The 15,000-nt window shown below is 44.7% G+C and overlaps 1 protein-coding gene across 4 annotated transcripts in view; it reads right to left on the bottom strand.

Moving 5' to 3' along the window:
• The window catches only part of srgap2 (SLIT-ROBO Rho GTPase activating protein 2), a 61,119-nt gene that overhangs the window by 15,073 nt on the left and 31,046 nt on the right, over window positions 1–15,000 (bottom strand). For all 4 annotated transcript variants that reach the window (XM_080025662.1, XM_080025664.1, XM_080025663.1 and 1 more), the window contains exons 2-7: window positions 14,728–14,920; window positions 8,729–8,891; window positions 3,897–3,959; window positions 1,666–1,884; window positions 707–835; window positions 1–168 (exon numbers count right to left, since the gene is read on the bottom strand). The exon at window positions 1–168 is cut by the window's left edge and continues 54 nt beyond it. In XM_080025662.1, the coding sequence (XP_079881788.1) occupies window positions 1–168; window positions 707–835; window positions 1,666–1,884; window positions 3,897–3,959; window positions 8,729–8,891; window positions 14,728–14,920 (935 nt within the window). The remainder of the gene's footprint in view (window positions 169–706; window positions 836–1,665; window positions 1,885–3,896; window positions 3,960–8,728; window positions 8,892–14,727; window positions 14,921–15,000) is intronic.

Raw genomic sequence — 15,000 nt, 5'->3', positions numbered from 1 at the left:
GTTGTATGTCTCCATCAGTCTCTGTTTGTCCCCGTTGGGCTCCAGGCTTTCTGCAGCTATCTCCAGCGTCTCCATGCCCGAGTGTTTAGAGGTCTCCACGTTCTGCTCAGCAGACAGGTAAGTCCTCAGGGCGCGGTGCAGGCTGGCATGGTAGCCTAGGTCACAGCACTGGTGCACACAACAAACGAAAATAAGTAATGTAATGGCATGTCATGTCATGAAAACGCTGTCGGTAAAAGAAAACCAAGTGGACAAACATCCCTTTAATTGGCCTGCTACGACCGCAAGCTTATCTGTGTCATTTTGAAAACTCCAGCAATTCCCGTCAACATACAGTACATTAATAGCTCAGATAACATACGATACATCCCTTCTAAATCTAAAATAGGTTGGCTCGTCTATTAGACATGGTTGCTTTCTCTATTATATATGCTTATTTCTTCTAACTCTACGTGGCGAAAGAGTATACGAGTAGAAAACAAGCGGAGCAGTGTGACCAGTGTACCACCTTCATTAGCAGGATTGAAGCTAATGTGAGGAGACTGGACGAGGGGGCCACCACTGGCAAGATCACAAGAAAACACACACACACACACACACACACACACACACACACACACACACACACACACACACACACACACACTGTGCAATATGTCTACAAATGTTAGCTAGCAAGGAATCAAGAGAGCGTGTTTATACTCACGTCAATGATGTCGGAGAGGTCGTGGATGTAATATTTGAAGACACAGCTGTTGGTGGCCTCCAGAGCCAGCAGGTACTCATTCCTGGCCTTGATGGCCTTCAGCCTGTTCTCTGTGTACTTGGCTTGTCTCTGATAGAAGAGAGAGGGAGAAGAAAGAGAGGGAGAAGGAGAGAGAGAGAGAGATTGTTGAGAAGAGAGGGAACGCAATCAGGCAAGAAGAAGGGTAATGACAGGTAGAGAGAGAGGGAGGGAGGGAAGGAAGGAAGGCAGAGGGATAATAGGTGTTAGAGTTAAAACACCTTTCCGTATTGATTCTGGATAACAAGAAGTGGAGAACCATGTTGCTGCGACAGGGCCCCAGCTGTGGCGCAGTACAAGGTTAGCAATAAGCCAGTCGTGCACTCGTGAATAATTCATGAAGCCACACACACACACACACACACACACACACACACACACACACACACACACACACACACACACACACACACACACACACACACACACACACACACACACACACACACACACACACACACACACACACACACACACACACACACACACACACACACACACACACACACACACACACAGTAAATCTAGCGCTAGTATACAACAGGTGGAGCGCAGAGAAACGGCTTTACTCAATCCACACTGGGGCGACTGTGGATCAGGTGATAGAGCGGTGGTTCGATTCCCGCCCTGCCACTTGTGTCATGGTTGTTGTGTCCTTGGCCCTTGACACCTTGCCTCGTGTGAATGTGTATGACTGCTGTATGTTTTGAGGTGGTGGTCGGAGGGGCCGTTGGTACCACCACCGGTAAGACTGTGTGTGAGTGAATGGAACCTAGCTGGAACCCTGTAAAGCACTTTGAGGTCGACAAAAAAAAAAAGCGCTATATAAATCCAATCCATTATCATACTCGTTTGCCCTCCATTTTCCCCCCTGCTCTCACCTTCTCCTTCATCTTCTCGATCTTCTTGACACTGGAGCGCCTGACGGGCTTGTCATCGCTCTTGATGGCGGCCAGAGTGTCAGGGGAGCGAGGGGTCTGCCTGTCATCCTGTCCTCGACCAGAGCGCCCCATCTGCTTCTCCTCCTGCTTCTCCGCGTCCTTCAGCTTGGACTCTGCGTTGATGCTGTCGGTGTTGTAGATGTGGTACGTCTTCATCACCTGGGAATGAAAGAGGGGGAAGGGGAGGGGGAGGGGGGGGGGTTTGCAGTTGTTAAAAGTGTTAAGTGTGCGAGTGCTTTTCAAGTGTCTCTCTTCCTTCCGTTATTGTTTGCCGTTGGAATATTAAGTGGGATAATCAGCCAGTCAGCTTAATGAGGAGAGTGGAGTGTTGAGGCTCATAAACACACAGACAGCACAATACACTGACAGGTTTTCAAGGAATTGACCTCCAGTGAATGAGTCGCACCACTTGCCTCCTCTACTGTGCAACCCTACTGTCCTTGGACAATGGTGGTGTGGGTGCTACTTGAAGAGTTCAAACACATAAACCTACACTCATTCCTTCCCTTTACATATTTTGCCTCCTTTCTTTTCAAACAAAGTCATTATTATGATATTACTGCGACACACTACTATTCTGATAACCTTTATTTTTTAGTTTTTTAGTTTTTATCTCACTGATTCTAGGTTGTTGTTTCTTTGCTCATATAAGCTCAGCCGTCAGGTTGGGTTAAGAGAAAGATTGGGTTATCTTCTCTTGTTGTTCAGCATTAATAACTATGTAAAACTGGGTAAAATATACTTGTTAAGGTATTGATGTTATGCATCAAAACCCAAATAAAGATACATGTGGTGGAGGAAAGAGTAAAACACATGAAACAACATGTGTGTGTGTGTGTGTGTGTGTGTGTGGGTGCGCAGCATCAGCCTTATTCCAGTCACCGCCATTACAGCCATCATAATAACTGCTCTAACCCTTCAACAACACTGCAGACCGACACACTGCCCTGGCTATGCATGTGAGCATGTGCACGTCACTCAAACCAGATCTATTTCTACTTCTTACTATAATTACGGCATATGGCCTGTTTTTGTGGTCCTGGCTGAGCTTAAGGCCCTACTGTTGCTTGCTGCGTAGAGCTGTGCCGTGGGAGGAAAGTTTGCCCACACACACACACACACACACACATTTGCCCACACACATTTGCGCACGCACACACACACACACACACACACACACACACACACGATTCAGTCCTTCTGGAGGTACCATGGACATGTGAAACAATAAACTGTGATGCCCCTGACAGCATGAGACAACCAACACAACAGACAGTGATGATGTCTGAAATATCAATGATCAAAATCAGACTGTCCATTAACTAATAACGTACACAACAGTGCTTTAGTTTACAGTTTATATTTAACGTCATTCTTTCATTCTAAAAACTTCAACAAGTATGCCGACTATCTCATAATGGCAACGCCAATATTCAGATTTTTACCGTGTTCAATGCCTGCCTGGTAACGTTTGCTAATTAGCCCGTAAGACAAGGTGCAGCCGAGACTAATGGGAGTGTCTTAAGTTTTTCGGCCATAAATCAAGTCTGGCCATAAATCAAGTGTGTGTTGTGCTGGACAAATTCAAAATCTGCCCGGGGACTACAGATGCATGCAATGAGCTACTCGCTAACTCTGGAGCAATTGTTATTAAATGTTGCGTAAATGTCACGGTAAAAAATACACAAATATAGTAAAAACTAAAAATAACAATTTTCCTGGCAATAAATTCAGCATCACATAATAGTAATATTATTTATTATGATGCATTTGATTATTCATTTCTTTGTTTAATTATAACTGTGTGTTTCTTACTTTGAAATATGTTATTACCTTCTAGGATGTCATAAACTGAAAATGTGAAATGTAGGACTTTTGTACAAGAGTGCATAATCTATATGCAATTTATGTTCTATGTGCGTAGGTGCACTGTGTCACAACTGTGTATCTGTGATGCAGTGGTCTGGATCCCAAGATACATTTCCCCATCCTGGGACGATAAAGTAAATTCTATCTTGTCTTAGTTCATTGTTGTTCTCAGCATCCAATAATAACCCTGCTTACTCAGCCACTGCATTTGCAATGATCTGTACAGTGTGCAAGAGTTCACCAATGCATAATTAACTGGTCCACACACATTGTTATTGCATTGTCAAGGCTTTTGCTCTTACCGTGGAGAGCTCAATGAGGACTTTCATTAGGTCCTCTTGCAGCTGTACGCCAACCTCTTTGCTCTGAAGAGAAGGAGAGAGAGAAAAAAGATTAATGTGACAAAGAGTCCAAACCATCAGAGTGTACAGTCCGCCCATGATGACATCCACACCCACTGTCGGTGTGTTGTGGTCAACCAACTGCCCCCCGTCATCAATCAATAGACTATCTGGCTGAATGGGAGTGGAGGAGTCCAGTCTTAGTCCAGATAAATGATCCAAGGCAAGGCAGTAATGGACTTGATGGATGTGGACTTTAGGGGAGGAAGCTACAGATAGTGATAGTGATCTTTACAAGTTGTCAGGAAGGAAAAAACAGTGAGACAACACAAGACAGAGAGGGTAAGACAGAGGGCGAGATGAAGAGCTTGCAAAAGATTACAAAAAAAAAAAAAGATGTCAACAGAAGGAGGACGTGGAGTAATACAGGCACTACCATTCTCCAGACATAACCGCCGTGAGCCCGTAGTGACTGACGATTCACAGCGACCCACAGATCAGTCCACTCCACACACACATACACACGTTTGTACGGCTATACTTGTGAGGACTTTCATTGACATAATGCATTCTCTGGCCCCTTACCCTAACTTTATAAATAATTGCCTAACCCCAACCCTAATCTACATTTAATTCCTACCCTTAAAACCTAGTCTTAATGCTCAAGCTCCTTTAAAGACCTGAAGTGAGAACCCGGGCAAAATGTCCTTACTCTTCAAGGTCTAAAATTCAAATTGTTTCTCACAAAAACTGTTTTTCAAGTACACACACACACACACACACACACACACACACACACACACACACACACACACACACACACACACACACACACACACACACACACACACACACACACACACACACACACACACACACACACACACACACACACACACACACACACACACACACACACACACACACACACACACACACACACACACACACACACACACACACACACACACACACACAGCAACTTATACTGTTGGATAAATATGTTGGGACTCTCCCCAGCCACTAAAAGGACACCATTCACTCAGGGTTTTAACAGTAACGCAGAGGGAGGCATATAGCAGCTATAAAAGGAACCATATGTGTGCACAGTGATTCACAAATATGCAAAGGGGAGTAGAGTTGACTCAACTTGAAAGCAGACAGGTAAGAGAAGGCAGGGGACACTCAGGCATGGGGGGGGGGGTAGGTGGGGGAATAAAGGGAGGAGATACTAAAAAGAAAGTCAACTGGATGGGGGGAAAAAATGGTTCAGGAATGCAGAATGAAAGCAAGAACAGATTTTTTCACCAGCGCATGCATAGCATCTGTCTTCTCCCTGGAAGAGGGCACAGAGAGAGACAGAGACAGAGAGAGAGAGAGAGAGAGAGAGAGAGAGAGAGAGAGAGAGAGAGGGGGGGGGGAAGCAAGGGTTCAGAGGAGACCTGGTAAAAATAAAAAATGAAACGTTTATGGTTATGAGGTGAACAATGTCATGAACTCAAAGGTGAAAAAAGGGGGAGGGAGAAAAAGCAATTTACATGCTGTTTACAAGGAGAGGGGTCAGGGAAAAAAGGAAACATAAAAATCAGAATTATTAATGGGTTTGGGGAGAAGAGCAGAAAGGTCAGGAAACAGAGGGGTAGAGTGCTACAGGGAGGAAGGCACTGGTAAGAGATTTAGGGGAGCACACAGAGGAACAGTAACAGGGGTTAACTGGGTTGGTGCCGCCCTCGCTCTTTGAAGTCTTGTATGGGGGCTCGTATTAGGTGACAAGCGGTCAGACTACAGCCAATCATAAAGCAGTCTGCCATGGCTTGATCCCTCCCATCTATCAACAAGGGGTCGCAACCTTTGGACTTCCCATCTTTCCTCTGTGGTTGTGCGCCTAATTGAGCTCCACTTATTATCACGTCCCGTCTTTCAGTGACCAGCCCTGCATTCCAATACCCATCCTTCGCTACTATTTTAGTATGTGAGAAAAAGACTTGGGATATCCAAATACATGCATGTCAAATGCAGTATGCTTAAACAAATACGCAGATGCCCTTATATGATCCAATTGCAATTTGCAGTATGCAACCAGCATGCTTTAGTAAATAGTATAGTACAAAGAAAAAAGTATGTGATTTGGAACGTAGGGAAGATATTACAGTGTGGAAAACAGAATCATTCTGCACTTTTTTTCCACACTGGCTGAGATGGATGTGTTGACTGCTCTAATATGGGCCATGGAGTTCATCTCCATGAGCTCTGTGTATGTGTGTGTGTACTACTGTGTGTGTTATGGCCTCTGGCGCTTCTGGTATTCGCGCCACTGACTGGAAATGTTATAAATGAACTAATTATCCAGTTAATTAGCCATCAGAGCATTCTGTGTGTGTGTGTGTGTGTGTGTGTGTGTGTGTGTGTGTGTGTGTGTGTGTGTGTGTGTGTGTGTGTGTGTGTGTGCGCGCAGCAGCCTCTGTACGACCCAGACGTGACGGAAGCAACCCTTGTGCCAAAGAACAAGCAGCAGTGCATCAATGCTCACAATTGACTTAAGAGGGTGAAGAATGGCTAGAAAATGTATGATGTTTTTTTTCTTGTACTGACATATCAAGACAGGCAGAGAAATGAAAGCACAGGTTTGTGAGTGTAAGTGTGTGTGTGTGTGTGTGTGTGTGTGTGTGTGTGTGTGTGTTCTCATGGCCTGCCATCACGACTGTTAATGTAGTTCAAAGACGCAACTTATCGTGCTGGAAATCTGCAGCCTCTGCCATAGCATTCCAGACACAGGCTGCTTCACTTTTGCCTTCCACACACACACACGCGCTTATCTTACTATACTTGTGAGGGCTGTCCTGCGATTACATTCCTATCTCACAAACCTATCCTTAACTTAAACTTAACCCCTTAAGGTTCTATAGCCTAAACCCAGTTTTATTATTAAATCCCGACCGTAGCCCCCCCCTCGGCCTTTGATAAGGGTAACGATCGGACAAAAATCAACGCTAAAAGCATGCAGGGGAAATCTCAGTTGTGTTGTAACTTCCTCCTCAATGTCACAAGGTTGTCCTTTCTCACACTGTGGCTCTAGCCTCTTACCACACACTAGCAAAAGGCAAGAGATCAGAGGAGAAGAGAGAACGAGGCCTCTTCATGAACCTCTCTCTCTCTCCTGGCCTGACGTTCAAGCTGACCTGCAGTCAGTCTATAAATCAGCCCAGACAGGAAACAGATGCTGCAGAGGAGGATGGACGGGGCAAAACATATGACATGGATTCATCATATAGCACTGCTGTCACTTTAGTGGGTGCCCTTTAACAGTTGCTCAAAACAATTAAAACAAAATAAGTTATTTTAACTGAAAGAAAAAAGGTTATAATCTCACTGGCTCAAAAAGCATCTATTCTACAATTTGAATTGGAATCAGTCGCCAACATTTTTTTTCTTGAGGATTGATCCTGTGTCCAGAGCAGTGATTCATATCATTACACTGTATTTACAAACACATACAGAACATCTCCCTTCAAGGTGCACTATGTAACTTTGGGTGTGTCAGAGAAGTGAACATTTTCTAAGGTATATTCTCATAACTGAATAAACACAGGAAAATTGGATCCCCGGAACACTGTTTGAAGTTAGAAAGCTACTTTAAAAGTAACTGATTCACTGTCGTTGTTTAGAGCAGCAGGGCCCACAGTTTTGTTTACAAAAAATATAGGCAATGCAAGGCAAGGCAAGTTTATTTATATAGCACAATTCAGACACAAGGACATTCAAAGTGCTTTAGAGGGGCATACAAAAATCAAGATTAGACATTTGAAAATTGCATAGTCTTAGCTTTGAAGTGCCTTAAAATAATTTAGTGTTGCTTTATGATGATAGAATAATTCAATACTAAGAAATACATGTTAGTGAATTTTTTTTTTGTAAACTAATTACAGGCTCTGCAATGTAAGCAAATCCCCCTCACTTGAAACTGTAAAGTGCACATTTGAAAAAAGAAATGCCTCCAAGAGTCTTTGCCGTTTCCGTGAGTGACTGTGTGTGAGTGCGTGTGTATGTCTTAGGGCTCACTCACACTAGGGCCACTGTTCCGTGCCCGAGCTCATTTGCATACTAAAGTCTAGAACGTTTGGCTAGTGTGACCACGCCATCCGTATTCCAGCACGGAACAGCCCCTAGGCCACGGCACACTTGGGAGAGGTGTGCCGTGGCCAAAGTACAGATGCTAATGAGATGGCACGCGCACACGCACGGAAACGCAACCTGAGCTGGCTGACGTAGTCCATGCGCGACCCTTCTTTCCCACAATAATTGTAAACAATGGCGGCAAGAGGTTCACGAGTGGGTTCCGGTGCAATTGCGAAGTGGAGAGTTTGCTAGAAATTTGGACCGGCGACAGTATTCAGTCGCAGCTGGATAAGACCCACACAAATTCGGAGGTGTTTGGGGCAATCCGCGACTACTGTTGTTCTCCATTGTTGTTCTACTAATTCCAGCAGCGAGTACGCTTGGTGATGACGTATGTATCGTATTACGGCGTGATGACGTATGTATGATGGAGCAATCGTGCCCGGGCCGCGGCCTTTGGGAGCAGTGTGACCACGGGCCAGCGGGGGTGTGGGGGAGTGGGGAAGGGGGGGGGGGGGGGTCTTCCTGCAGCACGGAACAGGCAAACTTGCCTAGTGTGTGTGTGATTGTGTGTGTGAGTGCGTATGTGTCTTAGTGCGTGTGTGTATGTGAGTGTGCGTGCATGCGTGTGTGTCTTGGTGCATGTATGTCTGAGTGTGTGTGTGAGTAAGTGCTACCTTCTTGAAGAGGCGTCCTGAGTCCTCACTGATCTGAGCAAAGCGAGGGATGATGTTGTTGAGGTAGAGGTCAGACAGGGTGGCGTGGTCACGGCTCTCCCTCTTCACCTGCAGCAGCAGCAGGTTCCAGCAGTTGACTGGGGATAGGATGCTCTGCTCCTTCCTATACGCACACAGAAAACAGACACTCTTAGAAAGCTATTCAAGGATCTTATAGACTCTTTTTGTTTGAGTTAAATGATGGGGCATTTATTTTTCTTGTTCTTCCCGCAGATAGCTTTTTATTGTGACTTTTGTATTGTCTATTGCAGCTGCATTAAAATATATAATAAAATAAGAAAAAGACACTCTCTCAGAAAGATTAGACAAGACATTTGTAACATTCAGGAAGGGATTAATGCCCAGACAGATTTATTCATCAAACACACACACACACACACACACACACACACACACACACACACACACACACACACACACACACACACACACACACACACACACACACACACACACACACACACACACACACACACACACACACACACACACACACACACACACACACACACACACACACACACACACACACACACACACACACACACACACACACACACACACACACACAGTGTGTGAGCCAGCCCAAACAGGGGATTCAGCCAGGGAACAAAACCCAGCAGGAAGAGGTACGACTCCTCCACAAGCACAGCTGTCGCAGAAATAAATAAGAGAAAAGGGAGAGAGAGAAGGAGAGAAGGAGAGAGATTTTAAGACTGGAATGATTCCACTAACAGTCTAATAGCTCAATACTGTCTCATTGTCTTTGCTTCAAGTGCCCATTAAGCCATTAAACAGATGCACGGCCATCAATGCCCCGCTTACACAACAACACAACCCCTCTCAGAGTGGGAGCACACAATATGTGTGTGTGTGTGTGTGTGTGTGTGTGTGTGTGTGTGTGTGTGTGTGTGTGTGTGTGTGTGTGTGTGTGAATACAGAATGGGTTATGCTTGATCCACGGATGATTTAGTGGTTAAAATGGATTATGAGTGAGTGTAAGTGGATGAAAGAAGGTCTTTGTGTTGATAAGAGCAGCGTTTACTAGATAGAGATGAGCTGCAAGGCATTTACATCACACACACACACACACACACACACAGATGGGGAGATGGCGGTCAGGAAAAGTAGAGCAGTGACCCAACCATACACAAGGTCAGACAGACAGAGAAAGTCTTTGACCAGGGGGGATAGAGTGGGGGGTGTTGTCCTCAGGGAGGTGTGTGTGTGTGTGTGTGTGTGTGTGTGTGTGTGTGTGCGTGTGTGTGTGTGTGTGTGTGTTCTGTTGTGGGAGAGCAGGGTCTGATGAGATGAGTCATAGATGGTGATGTGATATGCTGGTACTGGCTGCCACTGGTCAGATGCCCAGATGACATACTAACTGTAGGTCATAACAGTAATCATTTCAACCTCCACACATATTGCAAAGCCCCAAATACTAAAAATATACCACAGGTCCTATCTTCCAACTAACTCATCTATGCGTTGAGCAATGGTCATGCAGATCAACGTGTGTACGCTTCCAACTTCTCTGTGCTATCGGTTTCCTTTCCTGTGTGTCTGTCTTCACCAGTTGCACAACATTTTTTTTTTCTGCAACAAAAACAGTGCCATAGTTCCTGTATTTGCACAGGCCAACAGCAACAGGCCTGTCTGCGTCCATGTGACATGTCGCCCTCTCAGCCTGTGTGATCACCATGGAAATGGCACTGCAGGACTGGGTTAAACCTCTCTGACCCCTCAGCTATCACAAGGCAAAAAAACTGAAATGTCACTAGCCTTCTCGAGGGCACGTGGTTCACGCATTCCTCGGAGCAGGTGACTCACGTACAGAGGGGGGAAATGCTAAATGGTCATTTACATTCAGGATCAAAACGCATAGCATTTAGCCAGGGCAATATGTCTGGTCGTTTGGTGCAACAGACGCACACTGAACAGTTAATAAGGTCTGACTAAAAAGTATGTGGTCCAGCTGCTCTGTTAAGGCGACAGGCTGCAGACACGCCTACTTGATTTGAACAAGACTTTTGCCAATTTGATTCAGGGACGAAGAAACAGGTCTAGCTGCAAAAACAAAATCTAAAATGTATAAGAAGAAAATTGTCAGTTATAATAAACCATCAATGAGACTTAATCGAGCTCAATTCAAATTCAGTTTGTATTTATCAATTTGGGGTCTTACTGAATCAGGATTCTAGTCAAAATGAAAATGGAAACAGCCGTTTTTTCATTAAATGTTTCATGCTATTGGGATCGGTTTATCATATAGATCATTCAATTGGATATTTGAGATTCTTTGTTTTTAAGTAAAAGGGTTGCTCACTATCTTGCCATGCTCAAGTGAAATAGTCACACACTTGGTAATAATCTGTATTTCTAGCATTTCTTAGCTGACTCTGGGGACATTACAACTACAGTTGGGGACAACAACTATGCTAGAAATGCTTCATTAATAATTCCCAGGACTAACAATGTAAATATAAAGGAAGAGTGGAAAAAATGTACAGAGCAGATTTTAATCAACACAGACACAACAGATGGAAAACAGCAATTTCCAGTCCACGTGTGGCCCATGTGATCTTTGTACCCAGAGCCCAAAATCCACTTTGAATGAATATGTCACTGTAGCCATGGGTAATGTAAGGGGCTGCAGCTTATTAACCTAATATTTAGCATAAGGATAGGCTTTGATACGGTGCTGCAACTTGCAAAGGCCTCTTCATGTGACCAATCAGGGCCTATACACACACACACAAAACAGTTAAACCATGTAAACCCCCCTAACCACTGCTGTACAGACTGCCAAATAGCAGAAATACCAGGGGTCTCCACGGGATCCACACACACACACACACACACACACACACACACACACACACACACACACACACACACACACACACACACACACACACACACACACACACACACACACACACACACACACACACACACACACACACACACACACACACACACACACACACACACACACACACACACACACACACACACACACACCCTGGCTGAACGGCCACTGACAAACACATATACACACACCTACATTAAGACACACATAAAAATACACACACATAACCGGAAAATTGCTGAAATTCCAGCGTGGCACTCGGACTGAGCAGCAGCAGATGCAAGTAGACTGAGAAATACACAGATGTTGGACAGAGAGAAACAAGTGAGTTGGGACAAGAGCAGAAGGAGAAATCAAAAAAGGAAAAGATCTCTCACTCGTCAGTAAATGAAATGTATTGTTTTATTGCCTCATGACATCTCGATAAGAGTTTGATGTGAACAGACGGGCTGCAGCAGCCGCGGTAGCTGACCGGCTCAACTACATATGTTGTTCTCTGTCCTTTGCCCTCCCTTCTCCTCTGCTCTCCTTCCCTCCCCCAATATGCAACGTGGGGAAATACACACACTCTGCAACTGTCTCAGTATTGATCTGAGCTGGAGGGTGTGTGTGTCTGTGTGTGTGTGTGTGTGTGCGTGTGTGTGTGTGTGTGTGTGTGTTCGTTGGGGTTATGTCCTCTGTTGGTTGGAATTGGGTTTCGTTTAGAGGGCCTATCGATCCCCTTTAGTCTGTGCCAGCGTGCGGGTGAGAGGGCATAGATGTTGCTTTGCCCCCAGCACAGAACTGAATGGTTCTGGATAGAGTGTGTGATGATAAAATAAAAAAATAAAAGAAGAAGAATGCTTGGGTAGTTAACATGAAGTCAGAGATGGAAAGAACACAAGCACAGGAGGGAGAAGTCCAGTCCTTCTCAACAGCTAGTGTCATTTTGGAAGGTGCAGTCAATCGCAAAGTTCGAGCGTTTTCCTCTGTAGCAATAACTTGCAAAACCCCCCTATGATACAGCTGAGGTAACATGGAACGATAGATATCAAAGAAGGAAATGGAAGAGAAAAGTTAGTTTTCTATTCTTTGAAGAAACAAGAATCTAAACCAATTGCTAAGCTTTGTCAACCATTCCAAAATGACACATTGATACCCCAGACATGAGATGGTTGGCTGCTGACCAATGAATGATTTCTGATTTGGTTGATTGGTCGACGAACATACAATCATGTTTATTTAGAGATGACAAAGAATTTAAAAAAAATATATGTCATTAATTATGCTTTTGGGGCTTATAAATGCTTTTAATCTAAGCTTACTTAAATCCATGACACACGCACGCTACTGTGTCCCTGTGTGTTTCTGTGCCACAGTATTGCAGCTATGATGCTTTGATGATACTGCAGTAATGATCACAAGGAGCTAAAGTCTCCCGTCAGAGCAGTAGCAGTGATCAATCACTAAAACCATTGAGAGGGTGTCGCCAGCCTGTTTTAATACACCTTTCTCCTCAGTCCCCCATTCAATTCAAGGCAATTAAACATCCTCCGTGGCAGCAAGATCTTCTGGCTAAAATCTTTCCAATACACAGGCTTAAAGATGAAGGAGCGAATAAGATGCAAGGATGTATGGTCAGCTAAATGGAACGCACCCCTCTGCCTCCATTCACCTGCGGATAGCTGCATTGAATTTGTGTGCTTGTGAGGTGTAGCGGAAAAAAACCCAGATAAATGATACGAGGGAGGGAGACATCCCGCAGATAAAGCTTCGGTGTGTTTGCATGCATGGTATGAATCAATGGAGGAGTATGAGACATATTTAGAGATTGTTTAAAAAAGAGATAACGAGAAAGACAGACAGGGAAAGACAGAGAGATATAATCCCTGTTTGGGCTAGGTCACACACACACACACACACACACACACACACACACACACACACACACACACACACACACACACACACACACACACACACAAATCACCATGTTAACTCGGCCAATAACAGAAATGAGCATCCCAATGAAATGTTCAAGCTATAAATCAGTTGATGTTTTATTAGATCATGTGGGAATCACTGAGTGATGCAAGTCAGGCTTTTACAGGCTGGAGAGCACTAATGTGGCCTCCCTCTAGGCCATCTCTCTGTTCCATTTGGGGTTTTGGGCTGTCTCTACTTCTCTTTTCTCAGGAAGGAAGTCACTAATCTTGAACGCACTTGACACCATCAAGAGGGCTAAATGAAGTCTTTTTTTTAATCTTACTTGAAATCTTCAAAAACGGAAAGGATATTAGCTGCGTTAGGCACTACGAGTACAAAAATACACACAAACATCATCATAACAACCTGCGGTGTGGTAGAGGTTCTTTGTGTGTGTGTGTGTGTGTGTGTGTGTGTGTGTGTGTGTGTGTGTGTGTGTGTGTGAGCATGTGTTGGGGCTGCACACTGCACAGTATATAGAAAATGCATCGTTATCTCAAATCTTAATATCACCGTATCGCAAAGACTGTTTGAACTGCAATACATGATAGTATATTCCTTGTGCCATAAACTCACGCTCTGCATGTCAATATATTTGGCCGATCAGATGAAACCCTACTGGGGTTGGTAAAGCACATGGATGTGAAAATGTAGCTCTCCGATTAGGTGTTAGCCAGCTGGGATCTTGGCTAATGGGGTATTACTATACACAGGCTACTTACTGTCTGGGGTTCTGTGTTGGTAGTGAACTCAAAGCAGAAAGAAATGAACACTGTTTATCTAAGCATTTGTTTAATTATCACAAGTGCTATCGTTATCGCATTATTCATCGATGCTATCGCATATTGCATGTTGCAGTGTGTGTATTACATGCAGCAGTGTGTGTGTGTGTGTCCGTCCGGTGAGTGTGAGTGAGTGAGTGAGTGAGTGAGTGAGTGAGTGAGTGAGTGAGTGAGTGAGTGAGTGAGTGAGTGAGTGAGTGAGTGAGTGAATGAGTGAGTGAGTGAGTGAGTGCTTGCATGCGTGATTGCTTGCGTGCGTGCGTCAGGCGTGCGTGTGTGTGTGTGCATGCATGCGTGCGTGTGTTGTGTGTGGTGTCCCATACTTGAGCAGATGGTCCTTGGTGCTGCGTGTCTTGGTGAGGAACCTCTCAGCCAGCTTCTCCAGGTTGCGGCTGTAGTCCACCTCGATCTCAGCCTTCTTCCTGAAGAAGTCCTGCAGGTCCTGCAGCAGCTGCACCCTCAGCTCACACTGCTGGTCCAGACACTTCAGCTGCTCTACCAGCTGGGCTCGGATCTCTACAGGGAGGAGAGAGAGAGACAAGGGGTTGACTTCTCTGTCCACTTCATTATGACACAGAACAAAGATCAGAAAATCA

The sequence above is a fragment of the Ammodytes marinus genome (genome assembly GCF_949987685.1).
Source record: "Ammodytes marinus genome assembly, chromosome: 4".
In the NCBI taxonomy this organism is placed as follows: Eukaryota; Metazoa; Chordata; class Actinopteri; order Uranoscopiformes; family Ammodytidae; genus Ammodytes; species Ammodytes marinus.
Note: the sequence above shows the minus strand (reverse complement) of the source record. Positions and strands in the feature narration are given on the sequence as shown.